Here is a 15,283-nt window from a genome sequence, read left to right as displayed (position 1 = left end):
AACGGTCGAGAAACACATGTGCTGCAAGATGTCTTCTGCAGAGGGTCTGAGCTGAGTAAAACAGAAATAGCACCATCATGGAGGCTTTGTTTACACCCAAGAGTTTAAATGTTCCTGTAGCTAAAGCAATATAACTGAACGAGCAATGGTGAATGTGTTTATGGGAATGGGAATAAATTATACTGCTGGAAGCTGTATTTAGTAACTGCAATAAGGTTGTACAGAGGAGCTGCATTGCCAGAAGGAAGAATCACTTCCCTCACTGGAATAATCATGTTGTACTTCTATGTGAGGGCCATGCCTAAATTAATTCCAGTTGCATTTCTGGGTTCTTACATGAGAAAGCTGCTTCAATAAAAGCTTTCTTTGGCTTTGGGAGGATTTGACACTGAGAGGTGTTGAACATCTGCATAGTCACTGAAGTCTGTGCTGTTTAAAGTGCTGTAAGTCATCACCGTTTTGTGTTTGTGGCTTGGCTCTAAATCTTGTTAAAGTCAGTGGGAAAATGCTTGGGTGGCTGGAGGGCAGGAACCCTTGGAGACCTTTGTTTGCCTGGTATATCTTGTTCTCTGACAAATCAGGTGTGCAGGCAGTAGGAAGCAGTTTATCCTGAGAGCAGAAAAATGTGCTGAGGGGTGACCATGTGTGACAATCACAGAGGCGAGCTGAGATAAAAATCCAAGTTTTGTTTTTTTCAGAAGTTTTATTTCCACTTTTTGCTTCCATGGTCCACACATAACTAACACAAGATGACAAGCTGAAGGAAAGAACTACAACCTCTTTCTTGGGGGGGTGCAGGGGATTTATTCTCCCTACTGCTGGTTTCACTGGGCCCTGGATCAGATTCTGAGTTCTAACACTCAGGTTTGAGACTGTTTCTAACTTGCATTTTCATTAACCTTTTAATTTATTCCGCCTCACAAGACAAACAGTATGTTGTTTGGTTACTAGTTTCCGTTCAGCAGCACCACAGCTGCTGCTGGCAGAGATAACCACAATGAAGAAAAAGGAAGAGAACTCAGTTCTGTCGGGTTTTCTGCACATTGACTAAGCAGAAGTTAACTTTGAAATCAAACCCAGCTTCAAAGTTATGTTAGGTTGCTGAGATCCTTGCTCCAGCTGAGTTTTGGGTATCTGCACTCACAGAAGTTGTGAGACCATTCAGCCCCTGTTCCTGTTCTCAAAATTAGAACAAAGCCATGCACAGAAATTTTGGAGGCAGCAAAGAGGTGTGCCAGCAACCAGTCTAAAAGAGTAAGGCAAAAGTTCCTCTTTCAGTAGTAGAAGGAAGAAGTCATAGTTACAAATGTTTCTAGAACATGGGGTTTGGTGAGAACAGGCACACAGTTAAGTTCTCGGGAATTTTTTTGGGTATTCTTATTTATTTTCTGCATCACAGAGCAAAATTCTCTATACATGACTGCACTGAGATATTTCCTTATTTTGGAATACTTCCTTATTTAAAATAGTGATATTTTACATTATGACAATTTAATTAGATTTAAATAACCCAGTCCTTAGAGAAAATACTTCAAGATGAGGGGATACAGATGCTGTCTATTCAAAATGCCTAAAACGTAATTAAAACAGAAAAGTCATAAAATATTGAATTTATACAGTGATGGGATTTTAATCAGCAGTTGTGTAGTAAAATCCATGGTCAGTTGTAATAAATGCTCCTTCTACTTCAATTTATGAGAACACTTGCAGCTGTTAAAGAAACAGCCATCTTTGTATCTTAAACAATACATAAAATATTCTAGAATAGCTGGTGTGCAAAACCAGGTGACAGAGCTGCGTGTTAATAGATCGATCGCCAGAAGCAAGTGTGAGGGACCTACTTTTTCATATTGATTGCCTCTTATAGTCACTGGATTGTGAAAGTGGAACTCATTTAATGAAAACCCTTGAGATGGAAACAGGAAAAATCATACCTGGCTTCAGTTTTTTGTCTACATGGAATCTGTATTCATATTATTTAGAAAGATCATCTGAAACAGTTTTCACGAATTTTTTTAGCAAGTGCAATACATACCAAAATTTCTTAAGAGGACTGTACTATCCTGCTTTGGCTTAACTCACTACAGATGTGGACCCACACCATATATTATTTAAATCTGTAAGTTGACACAATATATAGGATATAGAACTGGAAAGAATATGAATTATGCAGCAGAAATAGTTGCGCTTCAGTGTTGAATCAGTGTGCTTCATAGTTGGATGCTTTTAATGCAAAATTAAGACGTATACTAAACTTAAAACCAGAAGGACTTGGTGGGTAGCTAGATAACTGAGCAAACCATCATGCCCATTCGTCCTGCTCTCAGCAGCGAGTTTAGTGAAGATCTCACTGGAAGTTAGGGAAAGCAGCTTTGAACTGAGCTGCAGAAGGTGCAGCTTTTGAGTGCTTTTGATGGTGTTTTTGAGTGACGGTTTTCTGATGAAGCAGATTCAGGGAATCCACATAGTGAAGCTGCTCTTCAGTGTGACTGTGGCTCTCTCAAATTTTAATTTGAACACTGCCTGACAAAAAGGTACAGATACTATGTAAAATACAGAGTTTTGGTGAAAGGAGCCCAAGACATCCAGAGCCTTTGCTGAAACTAAGAGAAATGTACAACAATGAGAAAGGCCTCCTGCTGAGCCTTGAGTCAAACACAAAAAACAGATAGATGAAAAAGTGGGCTTTACTAGTTCTCTAGTTCTGGTGTTCAAAGAGTGACCTTTTTTTTAATCAGAAGTACACATATTGTGAAATGTTACTCTAAAGGGAATATAATGCAGCCTTGATACTCCTTTTAAGAACACTGAAATCAGGATGTGCCAATTTAGCAAAGTAAGCCTTCAAAATGGGCATGACGCTTTTTATTTTCAGCTGAGCACTTCAAAAGCCATCAAAATTGATGTTACCTTCTGTTCTGGAAACTGTCAGGAAGCTATAAATAAGCATAAAATAACACAGGAGCAGGAAAAAGTGTTGTGCCAGCAGTTAATGTTGTTTCTAATTTTGTTGGTTTTTTTTCTTTTTTGCAGTGTGTCCTATTCAGTGCATGTCTCTGAGGATTACCCAGGTACAGTGCAACATTCTTGCCCATGGCACATGTACACATGTTACCACAATTTGCTGTATTTAAATGAGAACGGGTGTTGATGTCTTCCAGGTGCATCTTGTACTAATCATCTTCCATCAGTTAAGATTATTTTCACAGTCACATCTCCTTTTCAGGCATCATTTATCAGCTGGGTCAGGGTGAGAACACAGGTTCACGAGTTTAGACAGACTGTCGCTTGGGGTGCTGCAGCCAATAGAGACAGGGGTGAGAAAGTGCCCAGCTTCTCTTTGGCATGGTTGATAAAGCTGGATCTTTCAGGACCCTGAACAGGCTGGCACAGGGCCAGCAGAGCACTTGTGTTTGAGACCCTAATGAGGCTGCTCGTGTTGTCCACATTAAGCCTGCAGACTGTGCGCTGGTGCCTCTCGGGGTCAGTCGGAGCCAAGCGCTCATGTGCGGCTCTTCGCTAGGGCTGGCTCGCACAGGTGTTCCCAGCTCTGCCTCCCTTGAGTACTCTGAGCTGGGCTGGCAAAGGTATTTGTGTAACCACGTGGCCAGTCTTGACAAGGAGCGTTATTCATAGGAAACAGAAGCAGGTAAGAACAAAAGCTAGTTTTCAGGGAGCCTATTTCCCCAATTTCCTTTACAAAGGCACTGCACAGATACTTCAGGCAGCACAGGCTATCAGAAGCAGAAGGAGGGAAGCAGGGATGACAGGTGCTGTGCAAATAAAGGTTTATGGAAGTACTGTTGTACTGTGCCACATTGTGCACCAGTGATTATTTAACAGTGTAAGTACCATGAATGATATGAAATCCTCTGTCCTTTTTTGATCTTTATCTGTAGCTTTTATGAAATGTTTCTCAAAGAAATACAGTTTCTTTTAGAAGCTCTTAAGAAGTATGACTTTGATCTTCTTCACTGATAAGCAGCAGATTCTGATCAAAACACCAGTGTTTGAAGCAGATACAGAAAAAATCAACAGTGGTGCTAAAAACAATGGATTCTGTGAAAGAATACTAACAACCTTTATTAGATTTATTTTTCTAACCAGTGAAAACTGTGGAGGAGAATAATATTAGTCTATTCAACATTTAGAAATAGGAGAAACTGAGATTCATAAAATGCACAGTCACACCAGTGATAAATGGATTTACTGAATACTGCATTGAGCTGACAATGAACGGAGGGACAAATAGTTGAAAAAAATCTTCACCATGTGTTATTAACAGTTTCTTCCATTAAATATCGCAAAATTTGACCTCTGGGAACCCCTAAGTAAATGTTAAGCTGAAGCACTGAACCAGCAGCAGTTACTTGCACAGCACATGAGAGCTCATTTCCTGGCAAACTCTTCTGTCTGGTAGACCTCAAAATTTCCTTGTGGGTGTTATTTGCAGCATGTCTTGATAGCCTACAAGCCTGAGTGAGTTTAGTGTCCCTAAAACCTGATGAATATTCTGCGCCATCACACCCTATATTTTACAGGCAAATAGCATTTCACACTGTAGTTTGCAGTGGAGAGTAAAGCAGTACATGTGTACTGATTAAAATCCAGCCCTTCAGGGCTTTAGATGAGAATGATTTCATTCACATCTTAAGCTTTTGCAGGATATAAGTGTGTTTTATGATGAAGAGATGTCCAGTGTGTTGGGAACTATAAGGACTTTCTGCCATTTTACAGCTTTGATCATAAAATACTCATTTTGACTCGATGAGCCCGATTCTTTGTTGCCTGTTTTTGTCCCAGATTTCTAACGTAACGTTATTACTGACTGTGTCTGCCTTCTCTGACATTATCTTAAGAAAGGTTCTAGGGACATGTCAGGCTGTGATGGTATCAAGTCTGGGAAGCTCTGTGCTGATGTCCTCAGCTGGAAGGTGTTTTTCAAGTAGTGCTGTAAGTTGATAGAGTTCAGAGCAACACGTGCACTCAAATTAAATTTCTCACAGGATAAACCTTTACAGATTAAGGTTTAAGTCCATTAGTGCATAGCTACAGAAAGGTTATACCCTCTGTAGATTAAGACTGTATAATACAGAGTGGATCAGATTTGTAAATCCAAGACAAGGCTGTCAGAGTTGATCATCAGATAAATTGCTAATGCATGCAATAAATATATGAAAATAGAATAGATTAGGCCACTGTACAAGTGGTGTAACTCAGCTAAAAGGATACCACCAAAAGTAAATTTTGGATACTGAAAGAAGAGCCTTGGGTAGTATACATACTGTCACAGCCTGCTTTGCTGTAATGTAATGCAGCATCACCACTTTGGTACTGACAACAGTGTGTAGCTGTTGCTGAACCTTTACTTCCTGAAGCATCAAATACAAGCAGCTGGGTTTTAAATCGTACCTATGGAAATGGTAACGTGACATGACAACTTTCAATATTGGAAGGTGTTTGAAAGTTTCACGTTTAAAAGTGAAAGCTAAAAATGTGCTTACAAAGGCCCATTGAGGACTTAACAGGAATAGTGTTGAGACAGCAATGTCCAAAAGTTATATATCCATTGCTGCAGTTGTGAAAATGTAACTGAAAAGTTTAGAAGCAGGTATAACAGTTTCAGAAAAGTATTGCTGCAACAATTTTTTCCTAACATTGACACAAGTGGGGAAAATAATCCTTCTTAGGAGCAGTTACAGTCTATAACATCAATGAGAAGACTGAAGTCCCACTAATGTGAGCATATCATGACTCCGGTGGGAGCCAGCAGAGTAGCAAGCATAAATTCATAAAATGAATTTATGTTCAGAATGATTTGTGCTGGCTGACAGAAACTTGTAGAACTGCTGTAGTCTTTTATCCCAGTGATTTGTAGGTAACACATCTGTCTAAGATTTCAACAGATTGCAGCAGAGATGGAGAGAACCAGTTTGGCAACAAGTAATTTGCTGCATCCCTCTGCTAGGTCCAGGCACTATGTCCTCCAGTGAAGAGGACAGGTATTCCTAGGTGTCAAGTGTTAGAAAAGTGTTGTTGAAGAAAACAAATCAAAGCCATTATCTTAATTTCAAGTTTCATCATATCAATGGAAGTAAAAAAAAAAAAAAAAAGAACCCTAATAGCTGTCAAAAAGCCATGGGAAAAAAAAACAACTTGGCAGTGAAAGTCATATTATCCAGCTGCCAAGAAAGAATGACAATAGACATAAAAATATAATTAAAAACCATGAAACCTGTAGCTGAGCAGTCCTTTTTCCATATATGTATGTCTATTCTGTACAGAACATACATTCTGTTCCTAGTTTTCTGTACAGCAATAAGCTGTAGCACAAAGATTTCCTCTCTCCCTTCCATGCACGTGGTGTTAGATATATTTAGAGCCAAATGATGGCCTCAATTATCTCAGCTCATTAGACTCTGTAGCAGTAACTTACACTCCCAAAACTGGGAAACAGATGTGCTTGTGTTGTATGTGCAAGGTGGACATGGAAATGATGGTGGCAACAAGGTGGAGAGTGTAAACAGAGGCAAGGCAGGGCTTCTTGCAGAGGCCAAGGTGCAGCTGTCCTGTGGCTATAGCTCACACCCCTCCTGCCAGCAGACAAAAGTGGGAGGAGGAATGAGTGCTCACAGAAGGGGCCCCGCTTAGTTCACACAATGCCGTGGCTGTAAAACACGTCCCTGTGCCCAGTGTGTGGCTGAGCAGCCACAGACTGATGTTTGGCTGTGCCCACAGGAGTGCAGGGCTTGTGCTCAGTGGTGCTGGGCTCCTGCAGCATTGCCTGCACACAGCATGTGTGTGTGGAGCCAGCCACAGATCCCTCAGATTGCCTTAAAGGACAGCACAGGAGTGGGAGCAGGCGAAGGTGTGGCACAGAGTCAGGCCTGGCAGGTGGGTGTGAATGTGGCAGAAAGGCTGTTTCACAGGTGGCAGCCAAGATAACCCATCAGTGTGAGCAGTGCAGCTGCTGCCCTGCCCGGCCTGGCACACTGTGCCAGCCACAGCCCATGCTCCCTCTTGGGCAAGGGGACTAATAACTGAGATGATGTTGCTGAACTTGCCTCCCAATAATGGTTAACACCTGTAACATTTCACTGGGAGCACTCAAAAGCTTTGATGCTGCAGCAGTATGCTTGAAATTGCATGTGGTTTCATGCATGTTGTTGATATTAAAGACTGTAATACATAAGTCCTTTTTTCAGTTCTCTTATATGTCACTTTATCTGTGATTATCTTAATTATCAGCCTTTCTGCACTACAGCATAGGTTTCAATTCAGCCCAGATCATTAGAAAACAAAGTGTCATTACTTGCATAAGCAGTTCAGCAATACATGCAGAATTAGCTCCTGCAGATAGTACAAAAAACCCTGCTGTTTCTTGGTTTTTGTTAGTAAACATTTAATCAGAAAGCAAAAGAAGAAATCAAACCAAAAAACTCCCAACAGACACACTCCTCAGTCTAATCCCTACCATTTTTTAAGAAAGTTTTTTAAATAGAGTTATAACATTCATACATACCAATGTTTTTGTGAAGTGGGAACAATTTCTTTTCGGGTAGAAGAAAGGTTATCCACTGATTAGAAGACACTTCAAATAACCTTTATGTGACTAGGCAAAATGAGGCACAGGTATTTTGCATAATTGGCTGTTAACACCCAGCTCTCAGTGCAGCTTTCACTCTGCATATTAGATCTAGCTTGAGTTTTAGTGTCAGACATAGCAAAAAACATGTAACAAGTATTAATTTTGGAAAAGGTTGGCCACTCTAAGCCTTGTGGGCTGGTTCAGAGCAGTGCTTGGTGTGATTCACAAAAGCCATCACATCAAACTCTGTGGTTTTGCTTTATAAGGTTTAGGTCTGAATCTCCCATACTTATAGTATTTTTTTTTTTTATTAAAAATTTCAAGGGCAAAAAGTAACACATCAGGAAAGTGGTGATAGTGTTCAGCTTCCCTAAGCATCTGGGGAGTGGTTCCTTGTGGTACACGTCTGGGACAGGAAAATTGGAAGGGGTTGACAAAGCACAATGGAACTTCACCATGCAAAGTGTTTTTCTTTCGTAGATAACACTTACGTTTCCAGTTCTGATAACGATGAAGATGTATTAGTCACAACAGAGCCAATTCCAGTAATTTTCCACCAAATTGCTACAGGTAATCCTACATCTGGAGAGTTTTACCAAGTTCATAATTTTGGAGGAAAGATAAAATGTTGTCTGCACTTAGACGGAGATGTGATGTTGAAGTGTTCAGCTATATAGTTTGCTGTTTTCTCTGGTCTTGTTGGTCTCTGATCTAGCAAATTGTCCTACACTTCAGAATAGAAGAAATTAGAATATTTCTTTTGGGGGTCACCACAGTTGTGTGCAGAATGTTATCTTTTGCTTTTAATGTCTTGTAGCCTGTGCTAGAGCAATTCCCCTTGAATACACCTAGAGGTGCATAATACTTTCCAATTATGAGTTTTCATGATCACTTACTTAAAACTTCGCTAAATCTTCACCGTTGCAGATGAAACAGTCTATAACTACCACCACTGCCTCTGGTGAAATATTTCAGGAAATTTGAAACAAAATGGTTCAGCTGTTTCACTATATTAGACTATAGAAAAACGATTTATTTTTTCCCAATGATTTTGAAGCTCTCTCATTATAAATTATTTCCTTATTTTCAACAAGTACTTGATACATGAAAGGGTATGCTTGTCAGACATACAGGCACATTTATACTGTATTTAATAAGAATTTGTGCTCACTCCATTGAGACATTTTAGATTCCAGCAGACAAAGTCTGTGATTTTTTCAGGCTGCAGAAGAAACTGTGCAGGGCACTCTTAATTCTGGCAGCTCTTCAGATAGGAACACTTGACTTTGTAATTTTTTATTATTATTATAATTCTTTAGGGCTTTTTTTGCATAACACAGAATGATTTTGAATTCCACTGGGGAACCAGTATGATCTTCAGTCTCTGTCTCATTTATACAGATGTAAATCAAGAGTAATGTTACTGAAGTTGTTGCAAGGCACACAAACAAAATCTTGCTATTATCGTCAGAAGTTTGTGATAAATTTCACTTGCAAATATTTCTTTACTTTGAAAAAAAATTTAAGCCTGTAATTTACAATAGAGCAAAAACCTACCTTTTATATAGAAGATTTCATTTTTCTGAGGGGTTTGATTTTTTATTCTTTTATAAATTATATGAAATAAATGAATGACACTAAATTGTAAATCACAAATTGGGAAAAGCAAATGTCCCAGATGGATCAGCTGAGTTTCAATTTACACTTAAACAAAGTCTTCTGGGAACTAGGGGCTTCCATATTTTAGACTGTTGCATTGTAAACTCTTTGATGATTTTCATATCTGTAACTTTTTGTTCCTTATTTGCTCTACTGCTACAGCTAAGAATTCCAAGTCTGCACATGCAAAACTATTTCATTTTTTTCCCACACATATATTCCCTGTTTTCCTTTTTTTTTCTTCAAGAATTAAGAAAAACCAGTGATGTCAACTATTGCTTATCCATAAAGTCAAAATTACAGAGGGAGAATGGAGAGGTATGTACTTCTTGTATGCATATTTTAACAGAAATTATTTTTAAAAGAAAAGAAAACAGTAGAATATGAATGTTTACCATAGACTTCCTATCAAAGTGTGCTTATTCAATCTGTGCATGTTTACAAAATGTGCATGTTTTAAAAGGTGACCATATTTCTTTGCGTTTCATAAATGGCTTAACCAGTGATTCACTTGGTTGGGATAGGGATTCTCCTGCTGTCCTAGGAAATATAGTTTTGATGTTTCAATTTTTTTTTTCATCAGCAGTGGTATAGACCCTGTTGGCCATAAATACACAGCTCTCCTGGAAAAGAAGATAGTGATTCCATTACCTTTTAACCTACTTTGGCACATAAGACCTCATCTTAATTACTTCCAACTCAGTGCTTCTTCATATAGCCTGCAGCAATCCCACTGCAGACTCTAGGAATCTGCAGGACCCTTCTCACCATATGCAGGGTCTTGAAAACTAGGGTCTTCCAGGCACGGTGCTATTTGTTTGCCCTGTGCCTCTGGCACAGGTCTCTGACCAGTCTCACTGAGACGTTAAAGAAAGAAGTGGCACTAAGGTGAAATCTGCTTGGGGCTTAACAGTGCCATGGCCTCAAAGAAGGTACCATGTAGGCTCCTGCCTCAAGCTAGAGATTGAGTGTTGTCAGGACTTCAGGTGCTTGACCTAAAGTCTTCCTTTGGTGAGGGTAGGTGCTGAGTTTCTTATCCTGGAAAGGGCAGGTAAGCATGCCTAGATGCTATGTGTATAGATTTTTTTAGCAAATGAAATGTCATTTGGTGTGAAAACCTCCACTGAAAACAGTTTGGTTCTACAGCCTCATCATTATGTTCAGTGCTCTGTAAACATAAGAAAAACAAGTGTGGGAAGAATTTACCCATTTCCTTAAAAGCCTGAAATATAGTTAGCTTCTGTGGGACTGAGTTTGAGGTTGTGTTTTGTTTCTAGTTGAGTCAGCTACTTAAATGTGAAAGTACTGAAAAAACACCCTTTATAAAAAGTCTCTTAACACTGATGATTTCTCTTGGCTAGACAGTTCAAGGCTTGGTTAGGATATGATGGGTTTGCCATTATTCTAACCTGAGAGTTCTGTGTGCAATTTTTATTGAGTTGATTTCTCTTTTGAAACACTCTCCTCTGAAGTAATTTTATTATAAAACAAATAAGACTAAAGTTATTATTTTCAATGAAGTAGAAGCAGAAATTATTTTTATGCTTTGCCAGAAATTGCCATGAGATTGGATAAATACACTGCTGCACTGTATGTATACATACAGTGAATAGAGCAGGAATTTAGAGGCATAGGTAGAAAAATGGGATTACAATGTCTGACCGTAGAAACTGGGGATAAATGTATATGCATACTGACATTTATGGCTGTGGAATTTAGGGGAAACTGCTACTTTTTTGATTCTTATATCTGACTTCTATTCCATTATTACATGTCTATGTAGGACGCAAATAAGAAAAAAGGGGTTAATGCATTATATTGAGGTTGAAGTGAAGAATGATTTTACCAGGTGTTCTTTAGGGGCTACTAGTCAGCATAGAGCACAGAAATAACACAAGCATTGTGGGAAACAGGAATTACTCTCTCAAGGAATTATATAAGTAAAGGTTCCAGTAGAGGGAAATTGTATATAATATTCCATTTCATGCTGAGTTTCAGTCAGTGCCAGGATTAGTTCAGTTTACTTGATGATATTATTCACAAGGCAGCCTATTTGAAACAAGTTTTACTTAGGTAAGCATAGGAATTACTAATTCTTACGTTTTACTGTCTCAGTGCAGAGCTACTCAGAAAATTAAATTTGAAACTTTTCAGGCACCAGGATGGAACCTTCTGTTTAAAAATAATCATTAAGCCATAGAATGTCAGGTTTTCACAGAAGTAAACATTAGATATTCCATGTTGGACTTAGATTATTTCCTGAAACTATTGGGGTTAATTATGAGAATAAAGTAAAACAAAACTAGTAGGTTGCTGACACACCAAAAGATCTATGTCCATAACCAGTCTTGATGTGAAAGTTATGCTTTGTTTAGCAAAAGCACAGAGTGAAGTATCCCCACAAAGTCTGCTGAATTATCCAGTTCTTTAAAATACCATGCTGTGTTTGCAACCACACAAGTATTATTTCTCCAACATATATTCAAGGTGTTTTTATGTACCCTGTATTAGGTGCTTTATTCGTGTGATATTTCATCACTCTTAAAATGGGTCCTCTGGAAAAATTATACTAAATTATACTAAAAGATCTTTTCAGGAAGGATGCTATTTGTAAAAGCATAATTCCTGTAGTTACATTTAGAGCTGTACATGCAAGGTCAACATATTACTTTTATCATTGTTAACTTTCCTTTTCCATTAAGGAGTCACGGCACAGCAGCACAGTTGAAGAAGACTCTGAAGGAGATAATGACTCTGAGGAATTTTATTATGGAGGACAGGTAATGCAGGAAATTTTTTGCACAAGTTCCAAGAAATTAATATTTGAAAGTTCTTATGTTCAATCCATTACAAATTGATAATATTCTTTAATTTCTTACGGTTTCTTCAGGGTTGAGTAGAGTGACGTGTATATATATGCATAGCATTTTATGGCATAAATATTGAATGTGTTCGAAGTTATAATTATAAAATATTCAAAATAAGATTACTTTGCTTCCTTTTGCAATGCTATAAGAATGGAACAAGCAAATACCCTTCAGAAAGCTTGAAAATAGAAGGTAGTTGCTTACTTCCAGGAAACAGATAACTGACTCTGTAAAGCTTACCCCATTATTAATACAAAGGGGAAGACAGGAACCAAATCTCTTTCCTTACAGAGAATTGTCATTTTTAAAAGTAAAGAGCACTGCATTTTTATGCAACTTTTGTATTACAAAACAAGTCTGGTCTAGGCAATAGTCCATTATTTTTCTGAGCTCCGGAGTAAAATTCACCTTGAAAAATGCTGCATATTTCAGATGACTGTAGTGCTCTGTGCCTTTCCTTCGTGTTCTCCCAACAGCATTAATTCTTAAATTCTCTTGTATATTGGGAAATAAAATCTTTTCACGCCTTTTTCTTTTGCAGTGCACTTCACGCTGCTAGTCTCTATATTCAGATTTCTCTTATATTTCAGCCTCAGTGTTTCCCCAAGGAATCATTCCTTGCTTATGTTATTAGAACTGTTTATTTCGATGAACGTTTTGGCAAGCTATGGTCGCTGTTTGTGAAGGTTGTCCCTTGCCTCAGCCTTGAGGCTGAAGCTGTCGGTGCCCTGGGTGCAGTGCCAAGGCTGCAGGAGCACGCCAGCAGTGCCAGCAGGGTGGGTCAGTGCAGAGAGCGTGGGATGCTGATGAGCAGGACATGGCTGAGCCTCTTCTCCTGCAGAGCCAACAGTGCGCTGGGGTTAGCACACAAAATTCATGTTGGGATGCTTTACAGTAAAAAAAACCCAAAACCAGCAAAACCCCACAAACAAACAACCCCGTGGGCCTGAAAAGCTATAAAAAGTTATTTTGAAACTGGAACTGATATAATGTATTGTCATTGTCTGAAATAGCTCACGTGGGGAATTGACTCATGTTCACTGTAGAAATGACTGCAGGAATTACCTCCCTTCAGCTGCTGACTCCTACAGCCCCATGCTGGGGACCGTACACATAATTCACTGCAAAGAGCAATGTTTTATTTTAATCTGCCTGAGAGGAAAAAGCTTCTGATCTTGTCCTGTAGTGATGAGTCGCATGTACTCGCTTCATTTTTCAACTCTGAAGAAAGGGCAGTAACCTCAAGGTGAAGGAAAAGGCAGAAAACAGCTGGGAGTGCTTATTTCTTGAACTAGGGCTGATACATTTGGTAAAGGATGCCTGGCTGTGCCCAAATGAATTAATAAATATTAACACTGCCTGTGAGGTACAAACACTGATAGCAGTACATTGTTTTGCAAGGCGTAAAAGAGCTGTGTAATAAGACAAGACTGGTTAGAATTTAAGTGCCTTATATTAAAATGGAAACTAGATTATATTGCATTGTCTTCTCTATGAGATAATACATTTAACTGAAAGAATAGTAACTGGCAAAAAAAAAAAAAAAAAATCAGGTCTGCAATAAAAATAAAATACCAGTTGATTATTAGCGTCTTGAATGTAGAATATCCATAAAGAAAATACGGTGAACATGAAAGGGAAAAGAAGACATCACAGGAAGTCTATTTAAAAAGAGGAAAAAAGAACGTCGTATTTAAAATTTCATGGTCAAAAAGACTAAAGTCTAAGTCATTTAGAGTTAAAAGATAATACTGAGGACTCAGATAATAAATAGAAAATCAGGTAATGAGAAAAGTCCCTTGAAAGACAAAAAGAACAATCCTTTTTCAAAGCAGAGTGTTTGTAGGAGTTGTCAAATGAGCACCAGGTGTACTGGGGAGACAAAAGATTTGACCATATATGTGGAAAACAAGCAAGGCAGGCTCCTTCATTTGAGAGAAGTGTCTGCCGTACCCACAGAGAGAGGGGGCAGAAATACTGACCATAACAAATAGAGGGAAGAGAGGCCAGTGTAATTGTGTGCAATACAGCTGGCAAGGATGGAGGTCAGGGATAATTCTTAGCATTTCTAAGTGGCTACAGCTGGAAAAGCAAGAGAGCTGCTGCCGATGAAGCAAGGGCCATGGAAGATGAGAAATGGCATTTGATTGGCACTGTAAAGAAGATGCAACCTTTTGCTCATAAATGAAATGTTTGTATCCACTTCCAAGGCACCTGCTTGTAATCCTCCCGAAGGATTTAATGGATAAGTACTTAAAAGTAGCTAAGTGGTTCAATAGTGTAAAACCTATTGATTTTCAATGGGATTTAGGTTTGTAAATCACTTAATCTCCTTTTAAAAAGCAACCTTTTGTCAAATAATCTGAATAAGGTCTCAGATTCAAAACGGAGACTTTCTAAACATAGACCTTTCAGTCGCAGCAAAGTTATCAGATTTTTTTTCTTTTATATTCACTTTTTTCTGCAACTCCGTTAATTTTTGCTTTGAATCTCTATCTTCTGCATTTGCAAATAAGAGCAGGAGATGAAAACAGAAATGTTCTGCCTTTGGCTCTCTGCATGTCTCTTGTGCTTCAGCTGCAAGCCATACTTGAAAATGCAGAAATACAAACCTCTGACGGCCTCCTCTGCGTACATCAGTATGTCTGTGGCACTAATTTGGGAGTGGGAAGTACCATACTGTGGTCGTAAAATTTGCCAGAGCACTGCTTTATTTCCTATTTGAGTTCATAGCCTCTTACCATGAGAAAATAGATTAGAAAAAACATTCTGCTGAGCCAGGGTAGTGTTCTGCATAATGTTCCTTTTGTATTTTACTATTATTAAAAGATAAGACTGATTTAAAAATCTGGTTTAAGACCAACAAAGGTGGCAAGTGCACCACAGCTATGATTTGTGAAATGATTGCTGTGCTTTCTTTGGAAGCAGGACAGCAATTATTTACGCATCTTTAAAGAATTCTTCTTTGAGTAATGAGCATGTAAAAAGGATTGTTTTTCCCCTACCTAAAGTGAAAAAAATGACAATAACTATTTCTTTCCAGTGCTCTTCTACTTGGAATATTGTTCTGACATGCCGCCCAAACAAAGGAAGGATACTTTATTTATAACCTTCTGGCCATGAATATCACTTGTATCTCTGAAAAATACATGTCCATGCCACGCTGATG

At 38.7% G+C, this 15,283-nt stretch overlaps 1 protein-coding gene across 2 annotated transcripts in view; it reads left to right on the top strand.

Moving 5' to 3' along the window:
• PARP8 (poly(ADP-ribose) polymerase family member 8) overlaps positions 1-15,283 on the top strand; it is a 120,311-nt gene that overhangs the window by 54,588 nt on the left and 50,440 nt on the right. For both annotated transcript variants that reach the window (XM_058828075.1, XM_058828073.1), the window contains exons 3-6: positions 3,034-3,071; positions 8,069-8,158; positions 9,495-9,565; positions 11,950-12,027. In XM_058828075.1, the coding sequence (XP_058684058.1) occupies positions 3,034-3,071; positions 8,069-8,158; positions 9,495-9,565; positions 11,950-12,027 (277 nt within the window). The remainder of the gene's footprint in view (positions 1-3,033; positions 3,072-8,068; positions 8,159-9,494; positions 9,566-11,949; positions 12,028-15,283) is intronic.

The sequence above is a fragment of the Poecile atricapillus genome, chromosome Z (genome assembly GCF_030490865.1).
Source record: "Poecile atricapillus isolate bPoeAtr1 chromosome Z, bPoeAtr1.hap1, whole genome shotgun sequence".
Taxonomy (NCBI): domain Eukaryota; kingdom Metazoa; phylum Chordata; class Aves; order Passeriformes; family Paridae; genus Poecile; species Poecile atricapillus.
The sequence above is the reverse complement of the archived record's forward strand: the minus strand, read 5'-3'. Positions and strand labels throughout refer to the sequence as shown.